General features: G+C 53.5%; 5 protein-coding genes across 5 annotated transcripts; 1 reads left to right on the top strand and 4 right to left on the bottom strand.

The window, feature by feature from the left end:
* Window positions 1-64: 64 nt before the first annotated feature.
* Window positions 65-4,608, bottom strand: MOGS (mannosyl-oligosaccharide glucosidase). The gene is made up of 4 exons (XM_029231828.1): window positions 3,331-4,608; window positions 2,917-3,143; window positions 2,229-2,425; window positions 65-2,023 (listed from the first exon to the last, which is right to left on the bottom strand). The coding sequence occupies exons 1-4, from the start codon at window positions 3,680-3,682 to the stop codon at window positions 280-282; spliced, it is 2,520 nt and encodes an 839-aa protein (XP_029087661.1). The 5' UTR covers window positions 3,683-4,608; the 3' UTR covers window positions 65-279.
* A 2,099-nt stretch (window positions 4,609-6,707) lies between these two features.
* Window positions 6,708-8,030, bottom strand: MRPL53 (mitochondrial ribosomal protein L53). The gene is made up of 3 exons (XM_029231833.1): window positions 7,852-8,030; window positions 7,641-7,753; window positions 6,708-7,548 (listed from the first exon to the last, which is right to left on the bottom strand). Exons 1-3 carry the CDS (start codon window positions 7,941-7,943, stop codon window positions 7,415-7,417), a joined length of 339 nt encoding a protein of 112 aa, XP_029087666.1. The 5' UTR covers window positions 7,944-8,030; the 3' UTR covers window positions 6,708-7,414.
* Window positions 8,031-8,905: 875 nt separating this feature from the next.
* CCDC142 (coiled-coil domain containing 142) lies at window positions 8,906-15,192 on the bottom strand. Its single transcript, XM_029231829.1, has 9 exons — window positions 14,031-15,192; window positions 13,650-13,736; window positions 13,421-13,570; window positions 13,153-13,283; window positions 12,967-13,080; window positions 10,112-10,226; window positions 9,719-9,896; window positions 9,396-9,595; window positions 8,906-9,235 (listed from the first exon to the last, which is right to left on the bottom strand). Exons 1-9 carry the CDS (start codon window positions 15,091-15,093, stop codon window positions 8,979-8,981), a joined length of 2,295 nt encoding a protein of 764 aa, XP_029087662.1. The 5' UTR covers window positions 15,094-15,192; the 3' UTR covers window positions 8,906-8,978.
* TTC31 (tetratricopeptide repeat domain 31) lies at window positions 15,192-23,053 on the top strand. Its single transcript, XM_029231599.1, is given in 15 exon segments — window positions 15,192-15,621; window positions 15,944-15,959; window positions 18,403-18,511; window positions 18,628-18,856; window positions 18,998-19,021; window positions 19,023-19,082; window positions 19,540-19,612; window positions 19,703-19,767; window positions 19,875-20,069; window positions 20,394-20,442; window positions 20,518-20,611; window positions 20,705-20,846; window positions 21,060-21,161; window positions 21,349-21,670; window positions 22,531-23,053. Coding segments are annotated over 14 exon segments (1,860 nt in total). The 5' UTR covers window positions 15,192-15,219; the 3' UTR covers window positions 21,649-21,670; window positions 22,531-23,053.
* A 2,808-nt stretch (window positions 23,054-25,861) lies between these two features.
* On the bottom strand, window positions 25,862-27,572 carry LBX2 (ladybird homeobox 2). Its single transcript, XM_029232554.1, has 2 exons — window positions 27,327-27,572; window positions 25,862-26,294 (listed from the first exon to the last, which is right to left on the bottom strand). Exons 1-2 carry the CDS (start codon window positions 27,529-27,531, stop codon window positions 25,909-25,911), a joined length of 591 nt encoding a protein of 196 aa, XP_029088387.1. The 5' UTR covers window positions 27,532-27,572; the 3' UTR covers window positions 25,862-25,908.
* Window positions 27,573-27,834: the final 262 nt, after the last annotated feature.

Genomic DNA, 27,834 nt, shown 5'->3' with positions numbered 1-27,834 from the left:
GCAGGCAGCCCTAAGGCCTGGACTGAGCTAAGACCTCTTGGTGAGGCAAAGTTGGCAAAAGCAATAGAGTTTGACATGGCTTTCCCATTTATTTATAAAAATAGACTCTGAATTCACATTCACTCCAGGGCTATGTGGGATGTCAGTAAGGAGACACCTGAGATGAGCTGAGGAGGGTTTGAAGCACTGGTACTTGAGGGCTAGGGGCAGAAGTGAGAGACCTTGTCCCTCGACTCCAGAGTGGCATAAGGGGCCTGGCTCCCCTCCCATGTTCCCCCTTCAATAGTCTTCAGCCATGGCCAGTAGGACAAGGCTGGTCCAGCCCTGGAAAGGGCGGCAGCCCATGCCTCGCCCATCCTGGTCACTGTATTGCTCCCACAGGAAGCCCGTGGCCTGGTACTGCCGCCTCACATTGCTCACCAGATTGGTACGGAGCTCTCTGTGGAGCTTGGCAGCACGGGCCTGGTAGGGACCCTTCAGATGCCCATAGTAGTGAAGAGCCCCCAATGCCAGGTAGTTGACATTGAGCCACACAGCACCTCGCCAGTAGGGAGGATCATGCTCTGAATTGCGCTGGCTGTAAAAGGGGCTGGTTGCTGCAAGGGAGCGCAAACCAAAGGGGCTCCAGAGCTGGCGGCTATCAGCTAGAACATCCAGCAGGGGTCCAAGGCGGGATGAGTTGGGGTCCAGTAGCCTCAGCAGGAAGGGGAAAAGACTGACATAGCCCAAGGCATCCACATATTGTAAGCGAGGGTTGGGCCGGCCCACCACTCGCACCAGGCCCTGAGGGGGTCTAGGCTTCAGCTGCACGGCTTTTGTATGATTCCCAAAGTCTGCAAAAACTCCTAGTTCTGGGGCCCAATGCAGCTCATCCAGGCTCTCCTCTGCTTCCAGGGAGGCAGCCAGTGGGCCCAGCTCTGCAGCTGCCTCAGCCTCTCCCAGCTGCTCCGCTAGCCGCATCAGCACACGGGCACCCAGTGCCACCCAGCACCGCAGGTCCAGGTGCCGCTCAGTGGATGAAGGGTGTGAAGCCCGGGGATAGTCATCCAACCCTGAAGGCAGCGTCTTGGGGTTCAGTAGGGTTGGCAAGGCTGGGTCCCGGCCCCGCCAGCGGTAAGATAGTGGCACTGGCCCTGCCTGGCTCTGATGAAGCCAGGAGAACCAGGCACGCAGGCGGGGGAAGGCCCTGCGGAGGAAGGCATAGTCGGCAGGGTCACCACCCTCTAGCATGTGGGCTACAGGCAAAAGCAGAGTTGGGGGGTTGGCGTGGGCTGTCCGTTGCACCAGGAACTCTGAGGGCACCCGGGCTCTGGCCTCATCCCCCAGCACCTGCTCCCGCCCAATCCAGCCGTCAGCATTTAGCAGCCCCAGCCAGTGGCCTATGGCCTCCCGGGTGAGCCGGGGATCCCACCGTTGGATCACCAGCTGGTGAAAGCCCTCGTCCCACAGGAAACCTCGCGGGAAGAATGACCGGGAGGGCACTGCTGTGAAAAGAGGGACAGGTGGAAAGAGGACTGGGTCCACCTTCTGCTTAGACCCCTCAACCTCCATGTCTGGCAACACCAGACCCTGTCCATAGAAGTAGCCAATACCACCAAGAAGACCACTGAGGGCAACCTGACCCAAAGCCTGCTCCTCAGGGCTCAGGCCCTTCTCCTTCAGCCGAAAGGTCTTCTCAAAGCGCTCTCTAAAGGCTTCAGCATGGCTTTCCAGGGCCTGGGTCAGCAGGCTGCCTGCCAGCTGCTCTAGGGCTTGGCTTCCTCCTGCCTGGGCACTGCCTGATTCAAACACCAACTCCACAGAAAAGGGGACTTTCAGTGTCACCTGTTGTATCAAAAATTGCCCTTGTCCCTGTCCTTGCCCACTTGGGCCTCTGTCCTCCCACTTCAGAGATCCTGGCAAGCCGAGGTAGCGTTCAGGGGAAGCCTCTGGGGGCCGATGCTGAAACCAGTTATTTAGGCGGCTCTTCACCATCTCTGTCAGCAAGGGAAGTCCTGGGTTGGAGGACCAGAAGACATTGTAGCTTGAAAGGAAAAAGATAAACAGGAAATATTACTCAGGAGGAAGTGGTGGGGATTATAAAGCGAAAACATGAGGTGATCAGGAGTCAGGATGGGAGAGTCTTGGCAATGCAGGGAACATGGTGAAAATAGGGTAGAATGGGGGAGATGGAAATCAGGCTAAGTCAGCATCCATACCACCACCCCACACTCTCTTCCCCCAGTTACCTGCCATACTTGGGGGCTGTATCTCCTGGACTGGTTGGTGGCATAAGTGTAAAGCGGAAGTCACCAAGTTCACTGGTGTGTCCACTGATGAACTTCAACTGCCCCTTAGCCCCAACCTCTGGCACTAGGACTTCTTTGCCATCTGTTACCACATAGAAGAACAAGGACACCAAAGGGAGAGCAGAGGTACCTGAGGCCTGGGAGACCAATGAGGACATAAAAACACAGCATTAGGTTAGCAGTCTCTCCCCTGAGAATCAGCCTTAGGGAAAGGGACACCAGGTGAGAGCAACACAGTAAACAACATACATCTAGCAGTGTTGAGGGTCACTGAAAGTAAGCACCAGTGGGATGAGATAAAGAGCTCTGCACAGGGTTCTCTGGGAAATTATAGTACTTTTGTCCCATGTACTATGCTAAGAACTCTACATATTATTTCTTTTAATTCTTACAATTCTGTGAGTTAGGTACTTTTTTATTTCCATTTTACAGACAAGAAAACCAAGGCTTAGAGATAGTAAAAAGAGATGGTCATACAGGCAAGTGTTTAAGGCAGGCAGCAGATTCAAACCAGGCAGCCAGTCTCAGAGCCCCTGCTATTAACCCCCACTTTATCCTGCATTTGCACGCAGCAAAGGAAGGGTGGAGGAAGTCTGGGCTAGGGGAAGGGTGTCCTGAGGGCCCTGACCTGAGGCTCTACAGTCACTCTCCAGCTCCAGTTCCCTCCGTGTTGACCCCCAGGCCTCTTGACGAACTCAGTGGTGAGCCTTAAGGCCCCATCCTGGATGTGTTGCCGCCCGAAGGAGAGACCGTCGTGGAACTCCCAGCCATAGGGACCCACGCCGTCCCCCTGCTCACACGTGTGCCTGAGCTTAGGGGTCCCCGGGGTGGTGCCTTGCTGCGCCCACATCAGTCCTGGGGGTAGAATGGCCAGGTAAGTCAAAGAGAGAGCAGGGGACCTGTCCCTCTGGGTCGCCGAGAACTTCAGGGTCATCCCTCTTAATAACTCTCCTGATCCACTCCTCACCACCCTTGATCTGGCGCGAAGCTGGGGCGCCCAGATTAAGTGCCCGCCTGCCTGCCCGCCCCGCGTCCAGGTTACCGGTGAGGAGGGGCTGCGGACTGCGGGTCTTCATGCCGAAGTAAACGTGAGGACGGTAGGTGCCCCAGAAGAGGTCCGGGGCCACGGCGGGGCTGGAAGAGTCGGGAGGCAACGCCGGGGGCGCGGAGTGCAGCGTGACAGCCCGCCGCGCACGGTGCCATGCCAGCAGCCAGCATCCCGACAGGCCCAGGGCCAGAGACAGGACCACGACGGCCAGAGCGGCTCCGGCAGCCGCGCCCCGGGGCCTGCCGCCCCGGCCTTCCCGTCGCGCGGGACCGCCCCGAGCCGCCCTCTCAGCGGTCCGCGCTCCGTCTGCCGGCGCTCCGCGGCGCCGCCGCTCGCCCCGAGCCATCCTTGCACGGATATCGGCGTCGCGGAGTCCCGGAGAGATGGCCACAAAGCCCGGGTCCCTGCTCGCCTCCTAGGCTCGCGCGCAGCGCCTGGAACACCACTGATGTGTCAGCCGCACCCACCGGCCCGTGTCTCCCCCTCCGCTTCCGCAGGAAGTCCCGCCCCTCCACGTCAGGTTAAGCCCCACAGCAAAACAGCGCGGCGTGGCGTAGGGCTGGTCCCTGGGGTCGGCCCTCTGGGCCGCGTCCACTGGATCGGCGTGTATTTGGCGTTCTCACGCAGTTGACAGGCTAGTAGGAAAAACCAATCACATTTGTCTTTTTTTTTTTCTTTTAATAACTACTGTATATTAAGAGCATGAGACGCTGTCCTAAGTGTTTTACATTTAACCGCTCCCCATATCGCCCCAATCAGGTGGCTGAAAACCGACCGTGGCCTAGAAAGTTCAAGTAACTTGGCCCTGGCTACAGAGCCAGGAAGCGGCTACCTTGGAACCCACGTGTATCTGAATCATATTGTCCACACCTATGCCTTCTTTCCTAGTGAAATGGAGTGGATCCAAGAGGATCTGTGATTTTAGATGTCATACCTCCACTCAGTCTAGGATTCCTTATCTAGATAAACCCTAAAAGGACCATAATGGTGGTGGCTGTACTTTTTTTTCTTTTTCCTTTTCTACAACCCAGGAAGCAAAGGCGCTTAGAGGAAAGATTGCTTATGTCCAGGTCAGGGAAGGCTGTAGGAAAGAGGTAGCATCTGCACCTGATGTTGTCCTAGAAAAGCCAAGATTACATTTGATGATGATTCAGAAATGCAACTTAGGGCTTCCCTGGTGGCGCAGTGGTTGAGAGTCCGCCTGCCGATGCAGGGGACATGGGTTCGTGCCCCGGTCCGGGAAGATCCCACATGCCGCAGAGCGGCTGGGCCCGTGAGCCATGGCCGCTGAGCCTGCACGTCCGGAGCCTGTGCTCCGCAACAGGAGAGGCCACAACAGTGAGAGGCCCGCGTACCGCAAAAAAAAAAAAAAAAAAAGAAAAAAGAAATGCAACTTCGATTCATAGTTACTTCTCTCCAACAGCTCAGCCTAAAAGGTGTTTTCATAAAGTACAAATCTCTATCATCCTCTAAAAAAACCCTACTCCACACCCTTATGCTAGTCTAGCTATAATCACACCTCCCATCCAAACTCTTAATTATACAAAACTACTATTTTATGCGGCACACCCACTTCTTCTTTCGCTATAATCTGACTTCTGGCCCCACCCTCCACTGGTAGACTTTTTACTCATTTAACAATCACCTTCTGACCAAACCCAATGGTCAGTCCTTTCTTGCTACCACTGCACCTGGTCCACACCTATTCAATATATTGTAGCACTTAGTATACACACCTGAGTTTCACCATTCATCTTTGTATCTCAGTACTAATCAGTTGAAGTCACAAGGTTGATGCTAAATATTGGTAAATTCAACAAAAGTTTATCGCACACTCTGTATCAGGCACTATGCAAGGTGTGGGGGACACAGAGAAAACAGCCCCAACCTCAAGTTCAAAATCTGTAAGCACAGTGCCAGCACTCAATCCGTGTTTACAGCAGTGTTTGAACCACCCCTGTTTTTACAGACGAGAGTAGTTAATCTGGCCAAGGATAATAGCCAGTTAACCATGGACCTGAAGAACTCAAATCTAGGTTGTATCCTTTCGTCAATGAAGAGGCCTATAACACACGGCCTCTTAGATGCTATGCTATGCTCACTCAATATTCTAGGCAGTTTACAGATATGTTTATTTATTGATTGATTGATCTTTGGCCGCGCTGCATGCAGGGATCTTAGTTCTCTGACCAGGTATTGAACCCGTGCCCCCTGCAGTGGAAGAGCAGAGTCTTAACCACTGGACCACCAGGGAAGTCCCAGATATCAATTCATTTAATCTCTCAACAGTTCTATGAGGTAGGTACTATTATCCCCATTTTACGAATGAAGAAACAGGCACTGAGAGACTAAGTAATGTGTCCAAAGTTACATAGCTACTTAAGGGAAAACCCAGGATTTCAATCCCAGGCATTCTGGCTTTTTACTACACTATACTGTCTCCTGATAGTTTTCTTTCCTTTAAGGGAGAGGGGAGAAAACCAGTCCTTTGAAAATATCACCGTCTTAAGAGAGAAGCAGTAATGGGGTAGGAGGAAATATATTTGGTGAAGTACACAGCAGCCAGTGTCCAGAGATTCTTGATTGCCTAGCTGAATATTCTGAAGTTTTTCTCTAAACCAGTGGCTATCAACCATTTTTTCCTACAACCTGCAGTAAGAAATAATTCTATACTGCAACCAAGTACATGCAGGTAGACACACATACACATACTTTATATAATACCTATATCTATATTGATGATATGCTTAAAACAAGTTTCTCCAAGAATACTTCCCAGTCCATGTGCCATCTACTGATACTTTTTATTCTATTTGTTTTTTAAAGGCTGATTTAACCCCCTAAATTCACTTCATGATCCACATTAATGGGTGGTAACCTAGTATGAAAAACACTTTAGGCAGGGTGCCTAAAAAGTACTTTAGGCACTGTTCTCTGAAACAAGTTGTAATAATAAAACCAATGATATGCTTTAGAAAGATAAAAGTAAGCAGCAGCAAAAACGGTTAGCAAAAAGGAGACCAGGTGGGAGAATGCAACAATCATACAGGAGAGTGAATGGAAATGTAGAGAACATTTCAGGAGTTTTTGTTTAAAACAGAATATTATGAACTTACTGACTGGATTATTCAGGGAGCGGGCAGAACCAGAGATAATGCTGTGGTTTCCAGTTCAAGTGGCTGAGCAGATGAAGTGCCTTTTAAAGGAATGAGGAAGTCAGGGGAGGAGGCAAGTACAGTTGACCCTTAAACAATGGGGGTGGGGATGGGAGTTAGGGGCCCAACTGCTCCACAGAGTTGGGAATGGGGGGATAACTTTACAGTCAGCACCCACGGTTCCACAACCGCAGATTCAAACAACCACAGATCGTGTAGTACTTGTACTATGTATTTATTTGAAAATCAGGCATGTAAAAGGACCTCTGCAATTCAAACCTGCATTGTTCAAGGGTCAACTTTAGAGAGTATGTAAGATTATCGGGTTAGGGTTAGACAAAGAGTGTTGGTGGAATTTGGAGAAAATTGGTAGTAAGTACCCTGACTATAGCACAGAATCTGAGATTAGAGCCGAACAGAAATGTAGGGTTTAACCCAAGAGGGTAGTTCAAGTCATGACAGAATATGAGATGCCCCAAAAGTAAAAGAGAGAAGAGAAAGAAGGAGAGTAGTATGCCTTTATGGTTAAAAGAAGAAAAAGGACCTGAGTGGAAAAGAAGTTACACAAGGGAGGGAATTAAGAGTGGCAGGTGCTGCTGAAATGGAAAAATTAGGACCGAGATAACAGCATTTCTAATAAGAGTAAGAGGTACCTTGAGTAGTGTTGGAAGAAGCCAAATTCAAAAGGGTTAAGCAGTGAGTGATGGTAAGAAAGTGAAATAAAATTCAAATTTGTCCAGACCTCTCCCCATCTTGCCTCATCCCAGAAACACTGGTTGGATTTGTAGTCACAGGGCTCTTTCTTTTCTCTTTTGCGCTCTGTGGTCTTCTAGATAGTGATTTGAGTAATTAAGTCAAGCTCTTCTTAGATGTGTCCTTAGCAGTCTTAGGTGAAAACCTGCTTGTTGGTCTCTTCCGCGCTGTCAGCGCCCGGTACTGGCACCCGGCTTGTCCCCGCTTCCCGCCGCACCCCTGGCCTGGATGTGGGAGGCGAAGGCAGTGAGCATTTCCTGGGCGGTGAGGTGCGCGCTGCGCATAATCAGGCGATGCCCGTCTCCTGGGGAAGAAACAAACGAGTCAGGCACCGGGAGGACAGCGGGGCCAGCGCCGAGATCTAGCGACTCCCTCCCGTCTCCCAACCAGACCCACCGAACAGCACGTCCACGCAGGGCTCGGAGCCGTCGTGTCTCACGTCCGCTATCACCGAGCAGTTGAGGTTGGTGCAGCGAACTTTCTCGCTGCTCACGGCCTGGAGGAAGGTCCTGCGGTGAGAAAACGGCGTGAGCGCCCGGCAGAGGGGGCTAGACCCCCGGCGGGAGGAAGGCGCGCCCCTCGCGTCCGCACTCCTTCCCCCTCGTACCTTGTTGACTCCACGTTCTTCTCGAAAGGGCAGAATTGAACCCGAACCTGCTTGACAGAGCGGAGTCCGAGCCGAGCCAAGGCCGCTGCCATGGTGACCCTCACCCCGGAAGGACTCGTGCGGGCGGAAGTGTCGCTAGTGCGAGACGCTGTGGACTGCTACGCGCTTCCGCAGTCCCCCCACCTCCGCCTCGTGCGGCTTCTCTGACACTGTCGGTGGTGCTGGTCCCCAGGCCGCCGCCCTGGGGTCCCCAGCCGAGAAGAGGAGGAAGGCCAGGAGGGAGACAGATGATTTCGGCACAGGGTATGGGGCGCCCAAAGTACACGGTCAGTAAACACAGCCTGTCATTAATAGCCCCCTTTATCACGGTGAAGACAATAAATAGTGCAAAAGCCGTTTGCACCTGGCTCCGATAACACGTCTTTTGCAGCCTTTACTCCTCTGTACCCTGCTGTGCCAGATCTACGTTAACACCGTCTTAAGTGCTGGTCCCTTCCAAGGAGAGGGCACCACCACGGCAGGGATTATAAACCTCCCAGAGGGTAAACTCCACTCAGGTAGTTTAAGATTAAACACATGGAACTCTGGAGTAGCGAAGCTTACACGTGAAGGTCCTACAGCCCAGTATTCTTAAATGACTAAAAATAGTGATGGGGAGGGGAGTGCAGGGTACTATTATATAGTATACGCTGTGGGACTGATTTAGGTGTATAAATTCCTATTCCACCTCTGTGGTTTCTGATGAATTAACTTTGTAGTAGTGTCCCGAACTTTTAGTGTTTAGCCTGGCTCCTGGGACTTAAGAGGAAGTGGCATCTAGGCTCCCTGCTTTCTATTGCTTTTCCTCTTTCCCTTTCCCCTGGGATCCAACCCTAAAGCCTTACTCCCAGCATCTAGCCCCTTACTGCTAGTGTCTAGCTCTGAGATGTCTTCACTGATGGGGAACTAAGCCCAAGCCTCCCAAGGATGCTGACCTCCAGGTTTCTAAGTCCAAGCTCTGTGTAGCTTGTGGTTCTCAGGTATGCTTTCTTCCAAGCTCCCAATTAGGCTTTTTTAATATGCATTTCTAAATGTCTGGGCTTTTTCAGACAGAGATAGGGAGTTCTGACGGGCTCTGATTAGGGTCCTTAGGATTCAGAACTGGTCCTCAGGCAGGAAAGAAAAGGTAAGTGCCTGCGGGGATGCTGGTGCTGCCTCAGGGCAAGCCAGGCCTGCTGATTTCCTACCAGGTAAGCCTCAGGACTAGGTCCTTCTCCCCACAGTGTGCTTAGCAGCTGAGCTGTCTGGGCTGGGAGTGCTCCAGGTCGAAGAGGGGGCTCCAAGCTCTCCAGGCTGTTGAGGCTGCTGCTGGGCAATTCCATGGTCTGGACCTCATTACATGCACCTGGTAAGGCAGGAGTGGAAGGCAGGTGGCTGGCGGTGTGTGTGTGTGGGAGTGGGGCACACGCAGAAGCCAGATCAATGATGAGGATGGGGGATGCGGCACATAAAGCTATGAGCTAGGGGCAAAGAGAGCCTGGAGTTGGGGAGGGAGAGTGACTCACAGCAACAGGGAGGCCCCCTGTGGACTTGAGTCTTGGGCAGGGGCTGCTGCAACAGACACAGCAGGGCCCCATCCAGCCGCTGGAAGATGCTGAGCGTGAACAGAGTCTGGCGAAGTTCTGGGGACAGGCCCCACTGCTCCTCCTCCAGCAACTCCCTGACCACTCCGAAGTCTTGTCTGAGCTGCAGCGCCCCCTGCAGGCTGAAGGCCAAGGTACAGTGTGGCCACCTGACCCTCCTGCCTCTCGGACGGCTCTGCCCCACCCATCCCCCTCTTTTTTTCAGTTCCATTCATCCCCCTGCCACGGCCTCCTTTTCTCCCCACCTGAATCGGATCCCGTGGGTGAGGATGTGGTCAAGCCAGGCACCCAGGATGGCAGTCAGCGCCAGGCTGAGGGCAGGGGCCTGGGCTTGCTGTGGCAGTCCTTGCAGTCCTTGCAACACAGGCTCCAGTACCCTGCGGACCACCAACCCAGCATACTCACTAGGAATGCTGGGAAGTTCTGGAGTGAGAGAAGAGGAAGGACAGGATATGAGGCTAGGGAGATCCATCAAGCCCCTAATGGAGCATTTAGGGGAAGACGGTAGGATTTCAGGGTGAGGGGACACAGAAGGTGAGGACAGGATGGAGACAGAGGAGTGGAGCCAGGATTTGGAGGGGCCAGGACACTGTTACCCCCTGAGAAGCCTGGAAGGGAACGCTGGGATGAGGACTTACCAGGACAGAGGCGATGCCGCCAGTACCGACCCCGTGGCATGTGGAGTTCGAAGTCCTGTGTGGCTCGTTTATGACATTCTTGAAAAAAGAGACTTAGTGACTCTTCAGGCAGGAGCTGTGGGGATAAGGAGAAAGTAAAAGGGGCTTATCTCTGAGGGACTTGTCAAGTTATATGCTCTTCTAAATCTGAGGTGTTTAACCTGGCATCCATAAAGCCCCAGAACAGAATTGTGTGCATAATTGTATGGGCTTGGACATTTTCTGAGGAGAGATACTATGGCTTTTATTGGATTTTCCAAGAGGTCTGGACCGAGAAAAGATTATGGACAGTTGCCCTAAGATTACCCTGCTCTCCTCAGCTTGGTTCAGAGGATGGAAATCCTCCATGTTAATTTTGTTCCATAGGAACGTTAATAGGAAAAAAAAAAGGGAGACACCCTCACCACCGCCAGTGTTCAAAAGCACATGCTAGAGAGAGGTCTTCATGATCTGCAGACAGGCAGAGGCTGAAGAAAGAAAAGGGAATTGTACGATCTTCTGTCTGTCATCTTAAAAGGAAGGCAAGAACTGTGTGTAGACCAGGAGCAATGAATATAACTTTCTAAGATTCAGGAACCTTTGGAATGTCCTCACACTGAGTATTCTTTATAGCCACTTCCATTTCTCCAGAGCACTGTAACCCACAAAGCAAGAAAAGGCCCATGTGCTGGTTTGGTTTCTTTGGTTTCATAGGTTTTGGAGGGGGAGAAGACAGCAAAAAGGAGGGGTCTCTACAGCCCATCTAAGAGAAGAACCCAAGAAGAGGGGTGTGTAGTGGCAGGTCTAAGGAAAAGGTGACTGTATGCCTGAGAACCTGAAGAGAGGAAAGGACCTGGCGGGGGCCAGACTTGGTGGGAGAGAGCCCATGTGGCTCCTGATACATGGGCTCTCTCCCTCCAAGTCTAAATCTAAACTCTTCTTCTCTTATCCCAAACACCAGAACCCCCTTCTTCCTTATATATAACAAAGAAATTACCCTTTCGTCAACTGACATTTGTTAGGAAATTCTGCACTCAACACTCGGAAGGTACAAGGTCACACTATGGGACAGTTTTTTCTGTGGGACGTTACAGTGCTGCTGAGGAGAAAACTCACATCTGATTCTTGTTTTTCATCCCAGTGCTGTATGTGGTAGAATGCCCAGAGCGGATGCCCAATAGTGCAGTCATCAGGCACAGAAGCAAGGCATGAAACTGCTTTGGACAGGGTTTGGTTCACATGATGAGCACACTGTCCCTGCCCCTTTTGCTCTGTTCTCACAGCAACTACCAAGAGCTGGACCCGTCTCATATTATGTCTCCCCACCTCCCTTCTATCCTGACCACTATAGCTGGATCAAACTCTATCACTGTCTTCATTGTTCCCCTCCTGCTCTTACAGTGTCTCCCTGTCACTTATGAAATACGGTCCAAAATCTGTGGGCTGGTGTTCAGTGCCCTCCACAACTTCATGACAACCTACTCCTTCATAATCCTCCACCCCCACCCTTGAGATGCACATGCGAGGGCAAGTGTATGCTTATGTACACATACACCCACACACACACACACACACACCCACACACACACACCAAAGCTTCTGCTTTGGTCAGACCATCTCGCCAGTACTCCCCCAAGGAACTATGAACTACCCACATCCAGTAACCCCTGCCGCTCCTCTGAGGCTGCCCAGCCACCAGCTTGAGCCATAGACCCTGTAAGGAACTTCTGTTACCATGTGTCCACCAAGGCCTTCCCTTCCCAGAGCTCCCACAACCATCACTGTCTACCCTACTCATGAAAAGCCTGTTCTGGGACATGTTGAGTTGAAAGAGGCAGCAGTAAATTGAGGTATAAATGCCCAACAGGCAGATGCAGATGGTGGATTAGGGCTAAACTGGGGGTGGGGGAGTGGGGTGGTCTACAGCACCAAGGCACTGTGGAATGCAGAGAGAAAAGGAGGAGAGGGACAGGGACTGAACTCTACAGCCATGCCCCTATTCAGAGCAACGAGTAGACATTTGGGCAGGAAGAGAACAAAAAGCAGAGAGACATCATCCATAGTAGGAACTGATACTGTGTAAAATGGGGAAAAGTTAGAAGTATAATGGTTTAATTCATAAATTTAGAAGAAAATAAAATATTAGAAGAAACAGCCAAGAGTGGATGACAGTTACCAGTGTGGAACAAGGATCAGAAATCGAAGTTGGGGAGGGGCAATTAAAGTGCTATTTTTTCATTAGAAGCCTTCTAAAATAATATTTTATTTCAGTTTTAATAAAAATACAAATTACGCTCTTAGAAAACAGGAGAAACATATCAAAAACTAGTAAATAAAAGGAAAAGTCAATCATTTATCTTGCTGTTTCTCTACAAATTATACCTCAAAGTAACCAAGTAATTTATGAGAGCAAGTTTCACTTTATAAGAGTAACCCAACTAATAAGGAAGAAGGAATGATAGAATTGGAATGTCACCGCCTTGCACCCTCTAATGAAATAACGGATATAGACAATGATCATCAGTCATCAGTGGCTGTTAACATCACAAAATGAGAGCCTGACATGGGAGTTGGGGGTGGGATATATAAGTGAAGTAAAATTGACCATGAGTTGATGAGTATTAAAGCCTCAGTGGTAGGAATATGGGGGTCCATTATACTCTTCTCTCTACTTTTGTATTTTTTTGAAATTTTCCATAATAAAGAGAGGACAAGAAGTGAAGAGCAAGAAAAGATAAATTTAGTGGCGATTCCAAGGCACTGAGTTGTTCTACCACCACCACAACCTCCCCACCAACCCCAAAGCTGGCCCCTGTCAGGTCTCCTGCTCTCCTTACCTGGATCTGTGCAGTCAGCTTCTGGATCTCCAGGCCCAGCTGCTGCTCCACCTCCAGGGCCAAGCTCTCCTCTGAGGCCAGGCTAGACAAAGCTTCTGCCTCATATAATAGAGGCTTTGGCAGAAACAGGGAGTGAGATCCGAGCCCAGCCCGGGATGCTCCCCTCCCCATTCCCTAGCTACTCACAGGTAAATCCTTCTGGATCAGGAGCAGGAAGGAACCTGGGGCCCACGCTGCCAGATGCTGCTGAGTTCTGCCCCAAAACCAGAGCAAGATGGTCTGCAGGGTACAGAGCCCCAGGGCAAGGGGGGCAGGACCTGGGGAGAGGAGGGACAGAGTATCAGAAGGGCCACAGAACACCTTTGGGACGAGGCAGGCTTCAGAACAGATTAAGGAATAAAGGAGATGTCCTCAGCTGTTCTCTTATCCCCCCATCCCCAATACCTTGTCTCACCTGGAGGCTGGCAGAGGAGCAGTCCTGACCTGGGTTCTCGAAGGGCATCCAAGAGAGGAGGGAAGAGCTGTTGCAAAAGTTCAGTGGTATGAGAGGATGAGGGAAGGCTGCTCTGATTTCCACTAGCAGATGCCAAGGCCTGGCAGAAGCCTGAAGATGAGGGGGTATGGTTTGATAAGGAAGGAGCAGTCTGGGGCTTGTGTCACTGCCATTGCCCCTTCCTTCTCACCTTGATCCCAGCTCCAGATAAGAGACTGATGAATTAGGTTGTGACACAAAGAAGCCAGCTCCTTCTCACACTCCTGAGGCAGTGATGCTAGTGGGAGAAATGACTAGAGCCTGAAAACAGGGTCCCTCTTTGCCCAACACTGCCCCCACTCAATGATGGGGGAAGAGGGGAGGCTTCCCCCAAGACTCAAGGCTGGCATGGAAAGCAAGACTTTGCCTTGAAAGCCCAGAAGCTATAGCCTGAATCCCCGGGGGTGGGGTGGGGTGGGGTGGGGTATGTTCATTCTAAAGAGCCTGTTTTTGTAGTCAGGTGGCAAGTGAGTGAGGTGAATACAGAAGAGATCCCAGGCTTCCCAAACACCCACCCAGGCCCATCACTCACCCTGACCCAGTGCCTGACTCAGCTGTTGTGCCGCTGCCCGGGGGTCCCTCCAGGGTCCTAGACTTAGGTCCAGACTCTGAGCACAGGCTGCCCACAGCATGGTCCAGTACTGGCTCCACAGGGCCCCAGCCCCTCCAAGCCCCAGTCCACTGCTGGCTGAACCCGTCACGCCCCCCATCAGGCCCAGTAGCACTAGCAGCAGCTCCCGCTCCTCTTGGCACCGCCTGCGGAGCTGGTCCCTCAAGTCAGATCCCCTGAGCGCCTCATCCAGCCAACCTGCCACCTGGCAACCCCGCTCCCCCGTCAGGAGGCGGAGCACACGAGCCGGGGGATAAGGGCGCGCTGCCCCTGGAACGTAGCTCAAGGCTTTTCCCTGCAGCTGGTGGTAGGCGGGAAGTGCCAGCAGCAGGTCGGCGATTTGGGACGATAGGCCCGGGCTGGCGGGCGCCTGGCCCAGAGCCCGAAGCTGCATCTCGATAGTAGCATCCAGGCGCTGGGCGGCTAGTCCGACGGATCGTGCCAGGAGTAGCGGCTCGGGTGTCTCCTGAAGGCCGTTTCGCAGGACCGCGCCTCCGGAAGGGTGCCCCAGCAGGTCGCGGCACAGCTGAGGCAAGTGGCCGGGGGATGGAGCACCGGGACTCAGGATCCTCAGGAGGCGCACGGTCGCCTGTAGGTAGCGGGCGCAGTCCTGTGCGTGGAGGAGCTCCTGCCGCTCGTGGTGCAGCCGAAGCAACACCGCCCGGAGACGCTGCAGCGCTGGAGGGGTCGGGCCGCCAGCTGCCGGCTCCCGCCCCCAGTCCACAGCGCCAGCCTCACGGTGCTCTCCTGCGTCCGCCGGCACCGCCCACCACGGCTGCCCTCTCGGAGCTCCGCCGGGCCGTGGGTGCAGGCAGGGGATGCTTCGGGCAACCGGCAGCCGCAGCCAGCCACGAACGTCCCGGCGGAGAGCGCCTGCCCGCTTTCTCTGCCACTGCTCCTCCTCAGCGCCCCCGGGCTGCGCCCGTAACGGCGGCACGGTAGCCAGCGGAGGCAGAAGGCCACCAGAGCGAGACGCTTGGGCCATGGGACAGCTTGTCCGGAACGAAGCTAATGATTCCCACCTCCCCGTACTGCCCAACGCCTGCCGCAGCCGGGGCTCCGCCCCATCCCCGGAGCCGTCATCTCTGGCCCGGGAGCCGCCGGGACCGTCATGCACTCTCTCGCGCTCCGTAAGCGGAGGCTTCTGCCCCCAACAAAGATGGCTGCCTACTCTGTCCTACTCTGCCCTTCGGCCGGCGTCGAATGCCAGACTTTCACTTTCGGGTCACTGTTGACGGGGATGGCGGCGATTCCGAAGACTGTGGGGCTGGTCAAGCTAGGTAAGCAGGTGAGACAAGACCGGAGGGGGTCCAGGAAGACTGGGGCAGCCCCAATTAGATCTGTTTTCAGTAGGATTTTGTGCTTCACGCGATGGGCAGAGGGCTCCAGCTCACCTACCCCGAGGCCCCCAGACGCGCCGCCGCCTTCCTTTCCTATAGACTGTCCTCTGCGGCCCGGCTGCCCGCTGGGGGTCGCTGCTGTCCCCAAACTCTGCAAGGAATTCGGTCTCTTGGTGATCCAGCGGTTAGGACTCCGCGCTTTCACTGCCGAGGCCAGGGATCAGTACCTGGTCTGGGAACCAAGATTCCGCAGGCCTCGCGGCGCGGCCAAAAAAACAAAAAACATAACTCTTAGCTGCTCTTCGGCCCGTTCCCTTTACGGTCACGCCTCTTTTCAGCCTTCCGTGTTGAGCCCTGCCCGCCCCGGCCCGGCGCCGCGCGGGGCTGCACCAGGGCTTTGGAAGAGGCGTAACTGTGGGCCCTACTGCCAAGAAACACAACGCAAGTGGAGGGGGCGGGGACGACTCAACGGTGATAAATGCTTGAAGTGGGCAGGATCGGGCAGACGAGGGTCTCTTAGTTGAGGATTGGGGAGTGGGTAAGAGTTGCTTGGGGAAAGATATTATGAACAGAGGGAACAGTGTGAGCAAAGACACTAAAGCAAGGAAACGTTAAGAGAACGTCACTGAAGTGAGACCTTAGTTATGGGTTTGAGAGAAGAGGCGAGCAAGAGGGCAGCAAGTGGTTTGAAAGTCCTGGTCTGGCACATGGATTTGGATGTCCTGAAGGAGGTGGTAGGGTTATAGAGGGAGGGAGAGGATCAGATTTCGGAGCACTGAAAAGCTATACTTCCAACTGCTACCTGGTTATCTCTAAAACCAAACTCAACAAGTCCAGAAGTTAATTCATCATCTTTGCAAATTTGTTGCGTTTTCTCTCATCTTAATCTTGGTTAATAACACAAACTTCCATCCAGTTGCTTAATTCAGAAATCTGAGAATCATTCTACATATTCCTCCCCTTTTCTTTACCTCACCTGTGTAGTCAGTCACAAAGTCTACTTCTGAAGTGTCTCTTCTATCAAATCCATTATTTCCATTCCTACTTCTGCTGCCACTACCTTAGTTCAAGAACTCAATCTTTCTGGCCTGAACAGTTCTAATGACCTGCTAACTAAACATTTCACCCCTAGACTCATCTCTTTCCCCAGTACAATTTCATTTGAGCATTTCGCTTCCCAGATCAGATCCACTTCCACCACCAACAGGACAAAGTGCAAACTCACTGGATCACACAGTGTCCTTCAGGCACAGGTCCTGGCTGCATCTCTGTTACAATAGTCTCCTCACCCATCTCTCTGCCTTTGCTCATTCAGCACACACTTATTGAGCACCAACTATGTACTGAACACTGTTTTAGGCACTGGGAAGAAAGCAGTAAACCAAACAGACAAAAATTCCTATGGTCAGTGAATTAGCAGTGTCTAGTGGGGGCAGCCACTCAACAAATAAATGATATAGTATGTCAAATATGAGAAGTGCAAAGAAAAGTAAAGCAAGAAGGAGGATAGGGAACACTGAATGGAACTGAGAGGTTTTGCTTTTTAAAGGGAGTGGTCAGAGAAGTCCTCCCTCAGAAGATTTAAGCAGGGATCTGAAGGGGATGAAGGAGTGAGCCATTCACTGCGGAAAGAGCATTCCAAGCAGATGAAATAACAAATACAAAAGCCCTGAAATGGGAGCACGCTTGGTGTATTGTAGGAACTTCAAAGGAGACCACTGCAGTTGGAGGAGGGCGAGAGGGTAGGAGATGATTTCATGAAGAGATTTGGTGGTCAGATCATGTGTGGCCAGGTAGTGAATTAAGAGAGTAGTATAGACCGTGTTTTGGGGAGAGGTAGAAGGTCAAGGCAGTCCTTTTTTTGTTTGTTTTTAGAGATGGCTTACACTAACTAAGGAAACAATCCTCATTAGAACCACAGAATGTACAGGCCAAGCCTTGAAGAGTCTTGCCTCATTTTGTGAATGGGGAAGCTGAGGTCCAGAGAGGTTAAATGACTTGTCCAAGATCAAACAGCCCAGTAGTGGCAGAGCCAGAACTAAGATGCAAGCAGCTGTGCTCCAGGACAGTGTTCTCTCCAGTTCTATGCTACCTGGCTAATTAAGAGAGCAATAAAAAGCAATGAATAATAAGGTTTTAAATTATATAACATAGGCTATGTTAATGCAGCTTGGTTGAGTGAGGGCAGAGATAACTGGAAATGAAAGGGTCTGGGAAGGCTTTGTGGGGAGATGGAGTTTGAACTCTCGAAGGTGAGGCAAGTTGTGGTGAGAAAGAAGCTCAGAGCCAGGAGGGATTTGAGGACAGCTGGGGGAAGACCCCAAGGCTGGAAGAAGCCTGGTGGCAGAGGGAGGACAGCAGCTAAGTAGGAGAGGATTGCAAGGGAAAACTGGAAAGGTCAGCCAGGGAGCTTTTTGGAAGGCTCCAAATCCCAGGCTAGACTCAATCCTGCCTGTGGCCCTGGCAGTGGGAGATTACTGGAAAATTCTGAGTAGGGGAGTAATTGCTGAGAGCTTGGTTTGGGGGAGAAACAGATAAAGTGCCGGGGAGAGGCCAGCCAGGAATTGTGGCACTCATTTAGGCGTTGAGGTAGCTCCAGGGTGGACTATATGGGGGTGTTCATATTCAAGGATATGGCAGGGGACACCGCTGGAAGAGCAGGTAAGAGGGCTCCATTTCAGGGGCATCAGTGTGGCTGACCTAATGGCAGGATGTCAGAGAAGCCTGGACTGAATGCCACCCTCAGCTCTTGGGAAGGCAGGTGATACATGTGAAAGTCAGGAGCAGCATGTTTTGAGGTGCTGAGCAGGGAGAGGTCGGCCAGTAAGGTTTTCCAGGCTGGGTGGCTGGTTAGTGGTTGCCGTGGTGGAGCGGTCAACCCAGCCAAGCTCCTTGCTGTCTCCCAGAGTTCCCCACAACACCAACCTAATGTCCCCTCCCCACCCCCTCCCAAGACATAGTGGATATTTTTCGACGGCTTGTGGAGAATGATCCCCAGGGCCTGCGTCGGATCCGTGTGGGTGGGAGCGGCAGGCAGCTGCAGCTGTGGCACCGTGGTGGGGAGTGCAGGGGCCGGGCCCAGGGATTAACGCTGGTACCCTGGTTGGGGTGGGGGGTGGCTTTCAGATGCTCCTCTCTCTCACGTTCTTCCTTTCCCTTCTCTTTCTCCCTCCTGACAGATTCCCTCCGGACCATTTCTGTTATGAGGGGGAAACTACTGGACAGAATGACAAGGCCAAGGAGGCTGAGAGACTGGGCACCTACTGTGGTCTCCAAAAGTCCTTCCTATACCCTCCACGAGGGTCTAAGCCCTGCCCTCAAAGCCCTTCTGCCTCAGCATCCTGCCTCAGTGACTCAGACAACCTGCTTCAGGTGGCCATGCCGCAGAAGCTCCTGCTGACTGAAGAGGTGAGACTCTAGTTCTCCCAGTCCCCAGATTCCCATGTCTATATTCTCTCCTAATCTGGATCTTTCAAGATTCGTTCATACTGCTTACCTCCCTTTCACTTCCTCTCTCTCTTTTCCTGCCACCTGCCCTTCCTCTTCCAGGAAGCCAACCGCCTGGCTGAGGAGCTTGGTGTCTGAGCAGGAGCGCATGAAACAGAAAGCAGAGAAGAAACGACTCAAAAAGAAGGTAGCTGGAGGGCAGAAGGAGTGGGGGCCCAGAGGGACTTGGGGGAGGGAAGAAGAGAGAACTCTAGATGGCCAGGGGCCCCCACGGGGCTCAGGGACTGGAGGGTCTCCTGGAGGCCATTTGGTGCAGTGGTTCTGGAGTCACTGTGCTGTCTGGGCTGGAATCTGCCTCCTTACTATGAGCCCTCTGCCTGATGACTGTCTTACCTGCTTTTTCACCTGTAAAATGAGGATGACAACAAAACCTACCTCATAGAGCTGCAAGGGTTAAATGAGATAGTGTATGCAGAGCTCTTAGTACGGTACCATATATATTGTCCACATGAAGAACTGGTCTCAGGATACAAATTGTGTGTGTGTGTGTGGGTGTGGGTGTGGGTGTTTAAGTATAGTGCTCAAAATACATCTTCCTCTTCCTCGTCATTGTCATTACAGCGTCATGACAAATGGATTGGAAGCGAAGGGAGCGTTTGGAGCAGGATGGCGGGGAGTCCAACGCGAATGTCTACAGGCAGGTACCAAGAGCACCAGGTACCAGGAGGTGGGGGCTGGAAAAGCAAGCAATCCCAACACTGCACCTATTCACCTTCCTGCCTCAGCTTCCGGGCTGAGGCATTGCAGATGGGGATGGGAGCCCACCGTCCAGCTCTGGGAACCCAGCTCAGGGACAGTGTTGCGAGGAAGAGGTAAGAGCCCCCTTCCTTCCCTTTATGGTCTCTGCCCACCCTCTCCTCCCACTACTCTAGGACGTACCTCATCCCTGCCCCTCCTTAACTTTCCTTTCTGCTCACAGGACTCACTGGATCTATCTAGTACCTTTGTGTCTCTGGCTTTGTTCAAGGTTGTGGATTGGCCCCCCAGTGCCTGCAGAGAAAAGGGACTGAGTCAGGAGCCCCAAGGCAGGAGCTTGGGTCCCCAAGAGGAGATGAGTTAGGAGGAAGGAAGCACTCCAAAAGAAGAGAGCTCCAGGCAGAGTCATAAGGCAGAGGTGAGGAGGAGGGCAGAAGAACCTCAGCTGGAACCAGTGGAAGGGGTGCCAGAGGGCTCTGGGAAGTTATGCAATCTAAGGGTAGAGGGCAGTGACCAGTAGAAGGAGTTCTCTGGCCCTAGGATTAAGAGACCTGGGATCAAGCTCCGTCACTGTCACCCTGACCCAGGGTAGTTTCCTCTGCAAGAAAGTAGGGCTGATGCCATCTTGCAGACCTGTCACGAGGATTACGTGAGTTGCCTGATACAAACTGTTTAAACAAAGGAGAAGGATTTGGGAAGGCTGAGGCCTTGAGTCCTGCTTGACTTTGCTTCCCATTCCTAGGCATCTCTAGAATTGCTGGCAGCTGCCTTACAACAGAGCCAGGAGTGAGATTCTTTCTCTCTCCTTCCTCACCCATCCCTCCCTGCGATAGCCCCATCTGAACCTTCCTACCCTCTCTCCTCCCCAGAGTTTGGTACCAGCTTTGCCCAAATTGGTTTCCACCACAAGGCCGTGGTCCTTTTCACCCAGGCCTCGAAGCTCAACCCCCGGGACCACCGGTAGGTGGGGGGGTTGGCCTCTATGCTGGGATGTCAGGGCAAGGCCGGGTGCCGAGGGAGGACCTGGACTTTTGGCCACTTTGTCTTTATCAGGTTATTTGGAAGTCACTCATTCTGCCATGAACGGCCGGGTCAGCCGGTGTGGGCCCTGGCTGATGCCCAGGTAGCCCGCCCTTTGTAGCCTGGCTGGCCCTGGGGCCTCTTTCACCTGGGCAAAGGCTTGATGGGACTGCAGGTAATGGGTCTGAGGTTGGAAGCAGAAGAGGAATTTGAGTGGGATCGGGTGGGGATCAGGTCTACATTGACATTTTCTAGTTAAGCTACTGCCACAGTGTCACAATGTTAGTGGTACTCGGAACTGGAGCCAGTCTGGGAAAGGGGGCAGTTTTCAGCTCCCTACCCCGCTGACGCCTACACTTTCCTCTTTCTCGTTCCTCTGGGGCCGAAGTGTTTCGAAGAGGCAGCTGCTGTGCTCCGGGAGACTCTGAGAGGCGGGTCCCAGCCTGACGCAGCCTGGGAGCGCCACTCCTGCCTTCTACAACTTGCTCTGGTAAAGGGACCAGACCCACTCTCATGCTGAGGGGGAAACAGAGGGAACTGGCCGGGATTGCAACACCAAATGGTGCTGCTTTCTGCCTCAGGCAAATAAGGGGGATGGGCAGGAATGCATGGGATGAGGGGGGCACAGGCAGCACTGCTGGAAGGAGTAGCAGGTGCCCCTCCCTCTTCTTTCTCAGCAGGACCAGCGGGGAGGAAGCCCTGGGCTGCCTCTGTCAACTGGATTCCCCTATGCATTTCCCCATGTTGAGCTGGGGCCTTCAGGTCTCCATTCCCTCAGTTGCCCTGGAAGCACTGCTCCGAGGGCCCCTGGCCTTCTGTCTCCACCCTTGCATTATCCCCCACATCACCTGAGCCACTCCAGCTGGTCCCTCCCCCATACTCGGAGCAGAAGACCCGGTCCTCTCCATTTCCAGGACTCCTCAAAGGGCTGGGGCATCCTGGGACTTGGGCCCCAGCACCTACCTCACACCAGATGAAGGAGGACCTGTCCCTAATAAGGTAAGGCCATGTGTGCATCCCACAGGGATGAAGGACACTGTATGGTAGCAGTTCACTGCACATTTTGAGACCTGTACTCTAATACCATGGTTGGGAACATCCCTGGCAGTCATGCCTCTTGCCACAGAGACCTTCTGATGAGAGGAAGGAGCCCTACATCCACTGAAATAGGCTTCCTTTGGTTTTAAGCAGATGGCTTCTTCTGGGAGCAGTAAGGAAAAATGAAATCCCCCAAGGCTCAAGAAGGGATCTGTACAAAAGTTCAGGTTTTCAGACTATAACAGACCTGGCAGTGGGGGCATTTGAGGCTTGCCCTGCTTCTTGGCCCTGGGGGACTCACTCACCGGCCAGATCTCTGTGCTCAGGATGGGGTCACAGTAATGAATAAGGCCCAAGTCTCGCCCTTCAGCTTGACAGATGCTCACTTCTTCCTAATCCCAGTTCTTGCCCTGTTTTCTCAAGCCTGAGCTCCTCATGCCCTGTTTCCTGTCCACACTTCCATGCATATTCTGACCTCTCCTTTGCCCAGTGGTCTGATGCTCACCTCCTCCCACTGCTAGAAGATTCACCAAGGGTTTGTATTTACCAGCTTACCAGCGCCTGCCTGGAGCTGGCAGAGCCCATACATCTCCACGTACCTGCACTGCTGGCTCTCCCACTGATGGGGCCTTAGCAGGAACCCAGGCTTCTGCTACTTTGGTCATGGTCTTTCTCCACTCCAGCACTGGGCATTGTAACCAGCCTTTCCCCCATGTGAATTTACATAATTTTTTCCACCCAGGATCACTGCCCCTAAAGAAGGCTAAAATCCTCTACTTTCTGTATAAGAATCATGACCTCCTTCTGGTTTCTCCTCTAAGGTCCTGGCAGCTGCTCCTGGCTGGTTCCTCCCTAGCTCTGCCTGGGACTCTCAGCTCATTTAAATATGGATCTGCAGGGGACTTTTAGGCCTCCAGAATGCCTTTCCTAGAGGAACCATTTATCAGGATGAATGACTCTTGCTGCCCAATGGGTCTTATTCAACGCCATTTGCACCTAGAGATAGGAGATGCTGAAGCACCTCTTTATTTAAGGCTGTCCCAAATTCTTTTATTGTTTATGGTTTCAGGCCCCTTAAATATTGTATGACAGATAGAAGTCTGCCATTACTAGTTGGGTCACCTTCGGCAGATTTCTTAACACCTGTGCTTCAGTTTCCTCATCTGTAAAATGTGGGCAATCCCAATCCCTACCTCACAGGGCTGTTGTGAGGGCTGAAAGAGAAAGTGTGAGAACCTACCTACCGAAAGCCTGGTACATAATGGGTGTTAAATAAACTGATTTTTATCTCAATTGTCCTACATATTCATGATTCCAACACTGGGAAGAGGAGTATGAGTGAATTGCTGCTTATTTCACAAAATACAGAGTTTGTGGGACTGTAGTTCTCAAAGCGTGGTCCCTGGGCCACCAGCATCAGTGTCACCTGGGAATTTTTTACAAATACAAATTCTCAGGCCCCCTCTAGACATTCTAAATCAGAAGCTGAAAGAGTGGGCCCAACAGTTTGTGTTTCAATAAGCCCTCCCGGTGATCCTGAGGCACCTGACGTTTGGGAAGCTCTGCTCTAGGACCTAGCAGAGGAGACACCCATCCAGGAGGCCATTTTGGTGGGACAGGTTTGAGTTTTGTTGATCCAAGCCTTGATCATAAGAGGAGGTAGCACTGGGCTAGAATTTAGGAAGCCCTAAGTAGCAGAGGGTTATGGCTCAGAGCCAGTTAACTTGACTGAACCCTACCTTCCTGACTAGAATTATTTGCCCTGGGAGTTCTTTGCTCATGCCCGGCTGGCCGGGGGGTGGGGTTCGGGAGAGGTAGTTGTGTTTGTTTAAGGGGTGATTATATCACAGTGCCTCCATACCAGGCCTGCTCATGTGGCCCTCTTGTTCTGGACTGGGGCTAGGAAGGTGGGACTTACATGCTTTGGGGACTCCACTAGGGCTCCTGGCCCCTCAAAGAAGGGCCACCCACCACTACTGTATGGCATCTTTGCTTTCAGGCTGAGCTGCTCCTTGCTCTTCCAGCCCCTCAAAGAAATGTCCCCGCCCCAGTACCTCTTAGACTGTCCTGGACTTGAATCTTTCCCAAGAGCCATAGGACTCCTGACACCTTGCCTCCACTTTGTCCCACACTCACACTGCTAACTGGTAGGGTTCTGACCCAGCAGCCTGAGTTCTGAGTCCCCAGGGCTGGAAAGCAGAATGACCAAACATCCTGGTTTTCCTGGGACTGAGGGATTTCCAAGGCTGTGGAGCTTTCAGTGGTAAAACTGGGAAAGCCCTGGGCAAACAGGAATGAATTAGTCACCCCAATCTAAAGGTTCCAGAGAGGCAGTCTTTAGAAGGGGATGAAGGGAATACAGATGGAGCCCTGAACAGGAACCAGGGGAGGTATGTGTGTGTTGTATATGTGTACTGTAGAGGCAACACAGGTGCAAAGAATACTTTTTGTATATAACAGGTGACAGATTCTTATCTCTGTACTAGTAGTCATTATCTGTTCCTGTCAATGATGCCATTTTCCTTCCAGTTGCCCAGGGTTTCAAGGTTGTCTTTGACTCCTCCAATCTTTGGTCACTGGAGAAATTACACTGATTCCTGTTTCATAACAACCTTCCTCCCGACTCCAAGTCTGGCCCTGAATTCTCTCTGCTCTTACTTTTTGCAGTGGCCAGAGCTACACTCCTTCATCAGGTCTGTGCCAGTCACCCTGCACATGCAGCCAGATGAGCCTGCCCTAAACATTGCTCTTATACCTCTCCTCCCTAAAACCTCCAAGAACCATGACATGCTCTGTCTACAGTACAATGCCTAAATTCCTACCTTTGGCTCTTCCCTCTCTCTGCTCTGTGAACACTTCTTTCGGTTAGTAGTCCCAGCCCCCACTTACAAGCTTCACGACATGATCATGGGCTTCTGTGATTTCATTCTCCTTATCCTTAAAATGAAATTAAAGTCTCATCTCATGGGATTTATTGTAAAGATTAATCCATGCAAAGCATTTGGAACTGTGTCTGAAAATGCCAGGTTCCTTTCTGCCTTCCAGCCTTGTTCACTTCCCTGAAATATCCTTTTCTGGGACTTCTACCTGCAACTGAGGCCCTAGCTGACACATACCCCTCCCCCACCCCCAGCGCTGGGTGGATTATTCCCAGAGCATCCTGAGGGTGGGATTGTGGCACCTGAGCATGGGAAGGTCTGAGGAGGGAGGAAGGACTGAGGAGGAGGGACTCCTAAAGATGAACCGGGATGACCAGGCATGGGGGAAGACCTGCACCACGGGGAGTGTTCCTTTTCCCTCCCCGTCACATGCAGCAGGATGATTAATTACCAGCGTTAGAAATTAGTCTCAGAAATGTCTGTTGGAGGAGGTGGGCTGGGCTCTCTACCCTGCAAGCAGCTACTCTAAGCTCTGCCTCAGCAAGTAGGACCAATCCTTCCCACCCTCCCGCCACCACCATCATCCTGGTGGTGACATTTTCCGCCCAAGTGCGGGGTGGGATGGAGGTCCCAGAAGCAGGGGTATGTCCCCTCTCCCAGAGCTCATCACTTTGCCTGTGTCTCAGTGTAGGATTCTCTCTGTGGGGGCGAGGAGAATGGTCAGGACTCTATTAACAAATGACCTCAGGGTGGGGAAAATGGAGAGTCAGGCAGGACGCTGTCACTCTGGGGCCAGTCTATTAGTTAGGTGCAAGGCCTCCCAGGTGGCAGCTGATCAAACGCTGGGTGGAGACCTGGAACTAAGGCGGCCAGTAGAGGAGGAGTACGCGTCCGCAGCTACCAGAGTCCCACGCCCTTCCCCTCATCCCGCAGTCTCCAGAGCATAAAGCTGACAAGCACCAGCTCTGAAGGCTGGTTGGATGCCTGGGTCCACATCCTGACCTAGGGGTTGTTCTTTTGTAAAATGGGCATAATTATATCACCTACCTTATAGGGTTGCTTGAGGGTTAAAGGAAACATCGGATTTAAAGCGCTCAGCACGGTGCCAAGCACGGAATCTTCGCAATAATCAGATTTTGCTCTTACTGCTGGGAGCGTCAGGACTGCGGCGTGCTGCGGCGGAGTCTCAACTTTATTCTCAACAATTGGGAAAGGTGGGCGTCTGGACTGTGAGCCGGAAGGGGCCCGGGTCGACACCCTCCCTTTACCCCGGAACCCAGACAGGACGCGGAGGCGCGGAGTCCAGGGCCCCAGAGCCCTTCAATCTTCCACCTGTATCTCCTCGTCTGACAATCGGGGCCCAGAGTCAGGCCGGGCGGGGCCAGGGCAGAGGCCTGGGGCGCCGTCAGGCAGCGCGAGGCGGCACTGGATTTCGGGGGACAGCGAGCGCAGCGAGGCCAGGTCGGCGCGCATCTCCTCCACGTCGCGCTTGAGCTTGGCTCGCCGGTTCTGGAACCACGTGACGACCTGCGCGTTAGCCAAGCCGAGCCTCGCCGCCAGCCCGTCACGCTCGGTCGGTGCCAGGTACTTCTGGAAGACAAAGCGCCGTTCCAGCTCCAGCACCTGCTGCGCGGTGAACGCCGTGCGTGACTTCCGCCGTCTGCGGCCGGCCCGGCCAGGGCCCAGCGCGCCTGGGGCCGCGCGGCCTGCGGGGACAGGGCGGGGGTCAGCCTTCTTCTAGTTTGCGGAAATCAGGCTTCGGTCCGGGAGGAAAAGCGGGGGTGGGGTCAAGCCAGCGAGGGGGGCGTTGGTGCGGAGCGAAAAGACGGACGGGAGCCAGAACCGCCGCCCCTTCCCGAACTTTGCGAGGGGGGAGGGTGGTATTTCAGCCCGGGGGTGGGGCACAAAGTGGAACCGGCCACTGGGGTACTGGAGGCAGGAGGCTGAGGGTATCCTGCGGGGACCGGGGAGTGGGAGGAGAGCGGGACAAGCCAGAGAACTGGTGCACGGTCAGGCGGTCTAGGGCGGGGCCTTTGAGGCCTTCCGGAGCCCCTGGTGGAGCGGGCTTGCAGGTCTGGGCCGGCACCAGAGGCAGGGGCCGACCATGGTCAGAGTAGGGGCAGCCAGCCGGAATGGTGAGTGTAAGAGAACCTGCACCGTGCCCTTCTTTAAGCTCGTGGGTGTTGGGCACTCTCGGCTTATTCTTTTTGGGTGACACGGGCGCCCCCTCCTCGAGCCCAAAAGGGAGAGAGTGGGGGTACAAAGGGCGAGGAAAGGCGGAGTCCAGAGTCCCGCGGCCCTTGAGGCTCCAAGGAACTTCTGCTCCTTGCGCCCTCTCGAGAGGAGACCGGCTTGGAGCGGAGCTCGGTCACCCGGAGAGGCCCGAGCCTCGCCTCCCTGCACTTTCTGCGCCGCCCTTGCCCTAGCTCACTCATTTACAGCCTCCGGGGCAGGCCTTTTGTTTCCTCCCTGGCCTTTCTCTGTCGCGATTGCCCCGCACAGTTCTCGACAGACTGGCCCTTCCCCTCGGCGCTGGCGGCCTCCAGGAGCGGGCGCGGAGCCTGGGAACTAACGGAGGGGAGGGGAGAAGAGGGAGAGGCAAGCCCCAGCACGTGGGCTGAGGGCAGGGTGCGGATTAGGGTGGCGGCCAGGGTGAACGAAGGTTCGAGACCGGGAACCTGGAGGAAAGAAATGGGGAGAAGGCCAAGTCACAGTGAGCGACCTCGCCGGCGCTATACCTTCAGAGGGCTGCGGAGCGTGCCCGTCAAGTACGCGGAAAGTTTTACTAGTCAGCTCCTCCAGCGCGCACAGCGGCGACGTGGGACCTTCGTTCGACTCTGGAAGCTGCGACGCAGAGGGTCCTCGGGGAACCATGTGCGGGCCTAGGATGTCTGCGATGCTGAAGGGTGTCCGGGGTGTCCGGGGCTCGGATCCCGAGCTCATGGCCAGCCGGGCTGTGGCGGTCCCGCCGCCCGCCGCGCTCGGCTCCGCAGCTGCCTGGGCCCCAGCGCGGCTCCCGATCTGGGCCCCCAGCCTCGGACCCGCCCCCCCGCGCTGGGCCCGAGCCTCGAGTGCCCCTCCTCCTGCGCCCCCACCCCCCAACCCGACCGGGTCCGCGGTGGGTCTGGAGCTGGTAGACGTTCCGGCAGCGGTATTTCTACAGGGTGGGGAGGTGTGGAGAGAAACCGGAGGAACAACCCGCCAGGCCGGGCCGCAGGGCTGCTCTGCGGTGCCGGACGCGGCGCA

Source organism: Monodon monoceros, unplaced genomic scaffold, assembly GCF_005190385.1.
Source record: "Monodon monoceros isolate NGI ecotype Baffin Bay Population unplaced genomic scaffold, NGI_Narwhal_1 Super_Scaffold_19, whole genome shotgun sequence".
NCBI classification, from domain to species: Eukaryota; Metazoa; Chordata; class Mammalia; order Artiodactyla; family Monodontidae; genus Monodon; species Monodon monoceros.
Note: the sequence above shows the minus strand (reverse complement) of the source record. Positions and strands in the feature narration are given on the sequence as shown.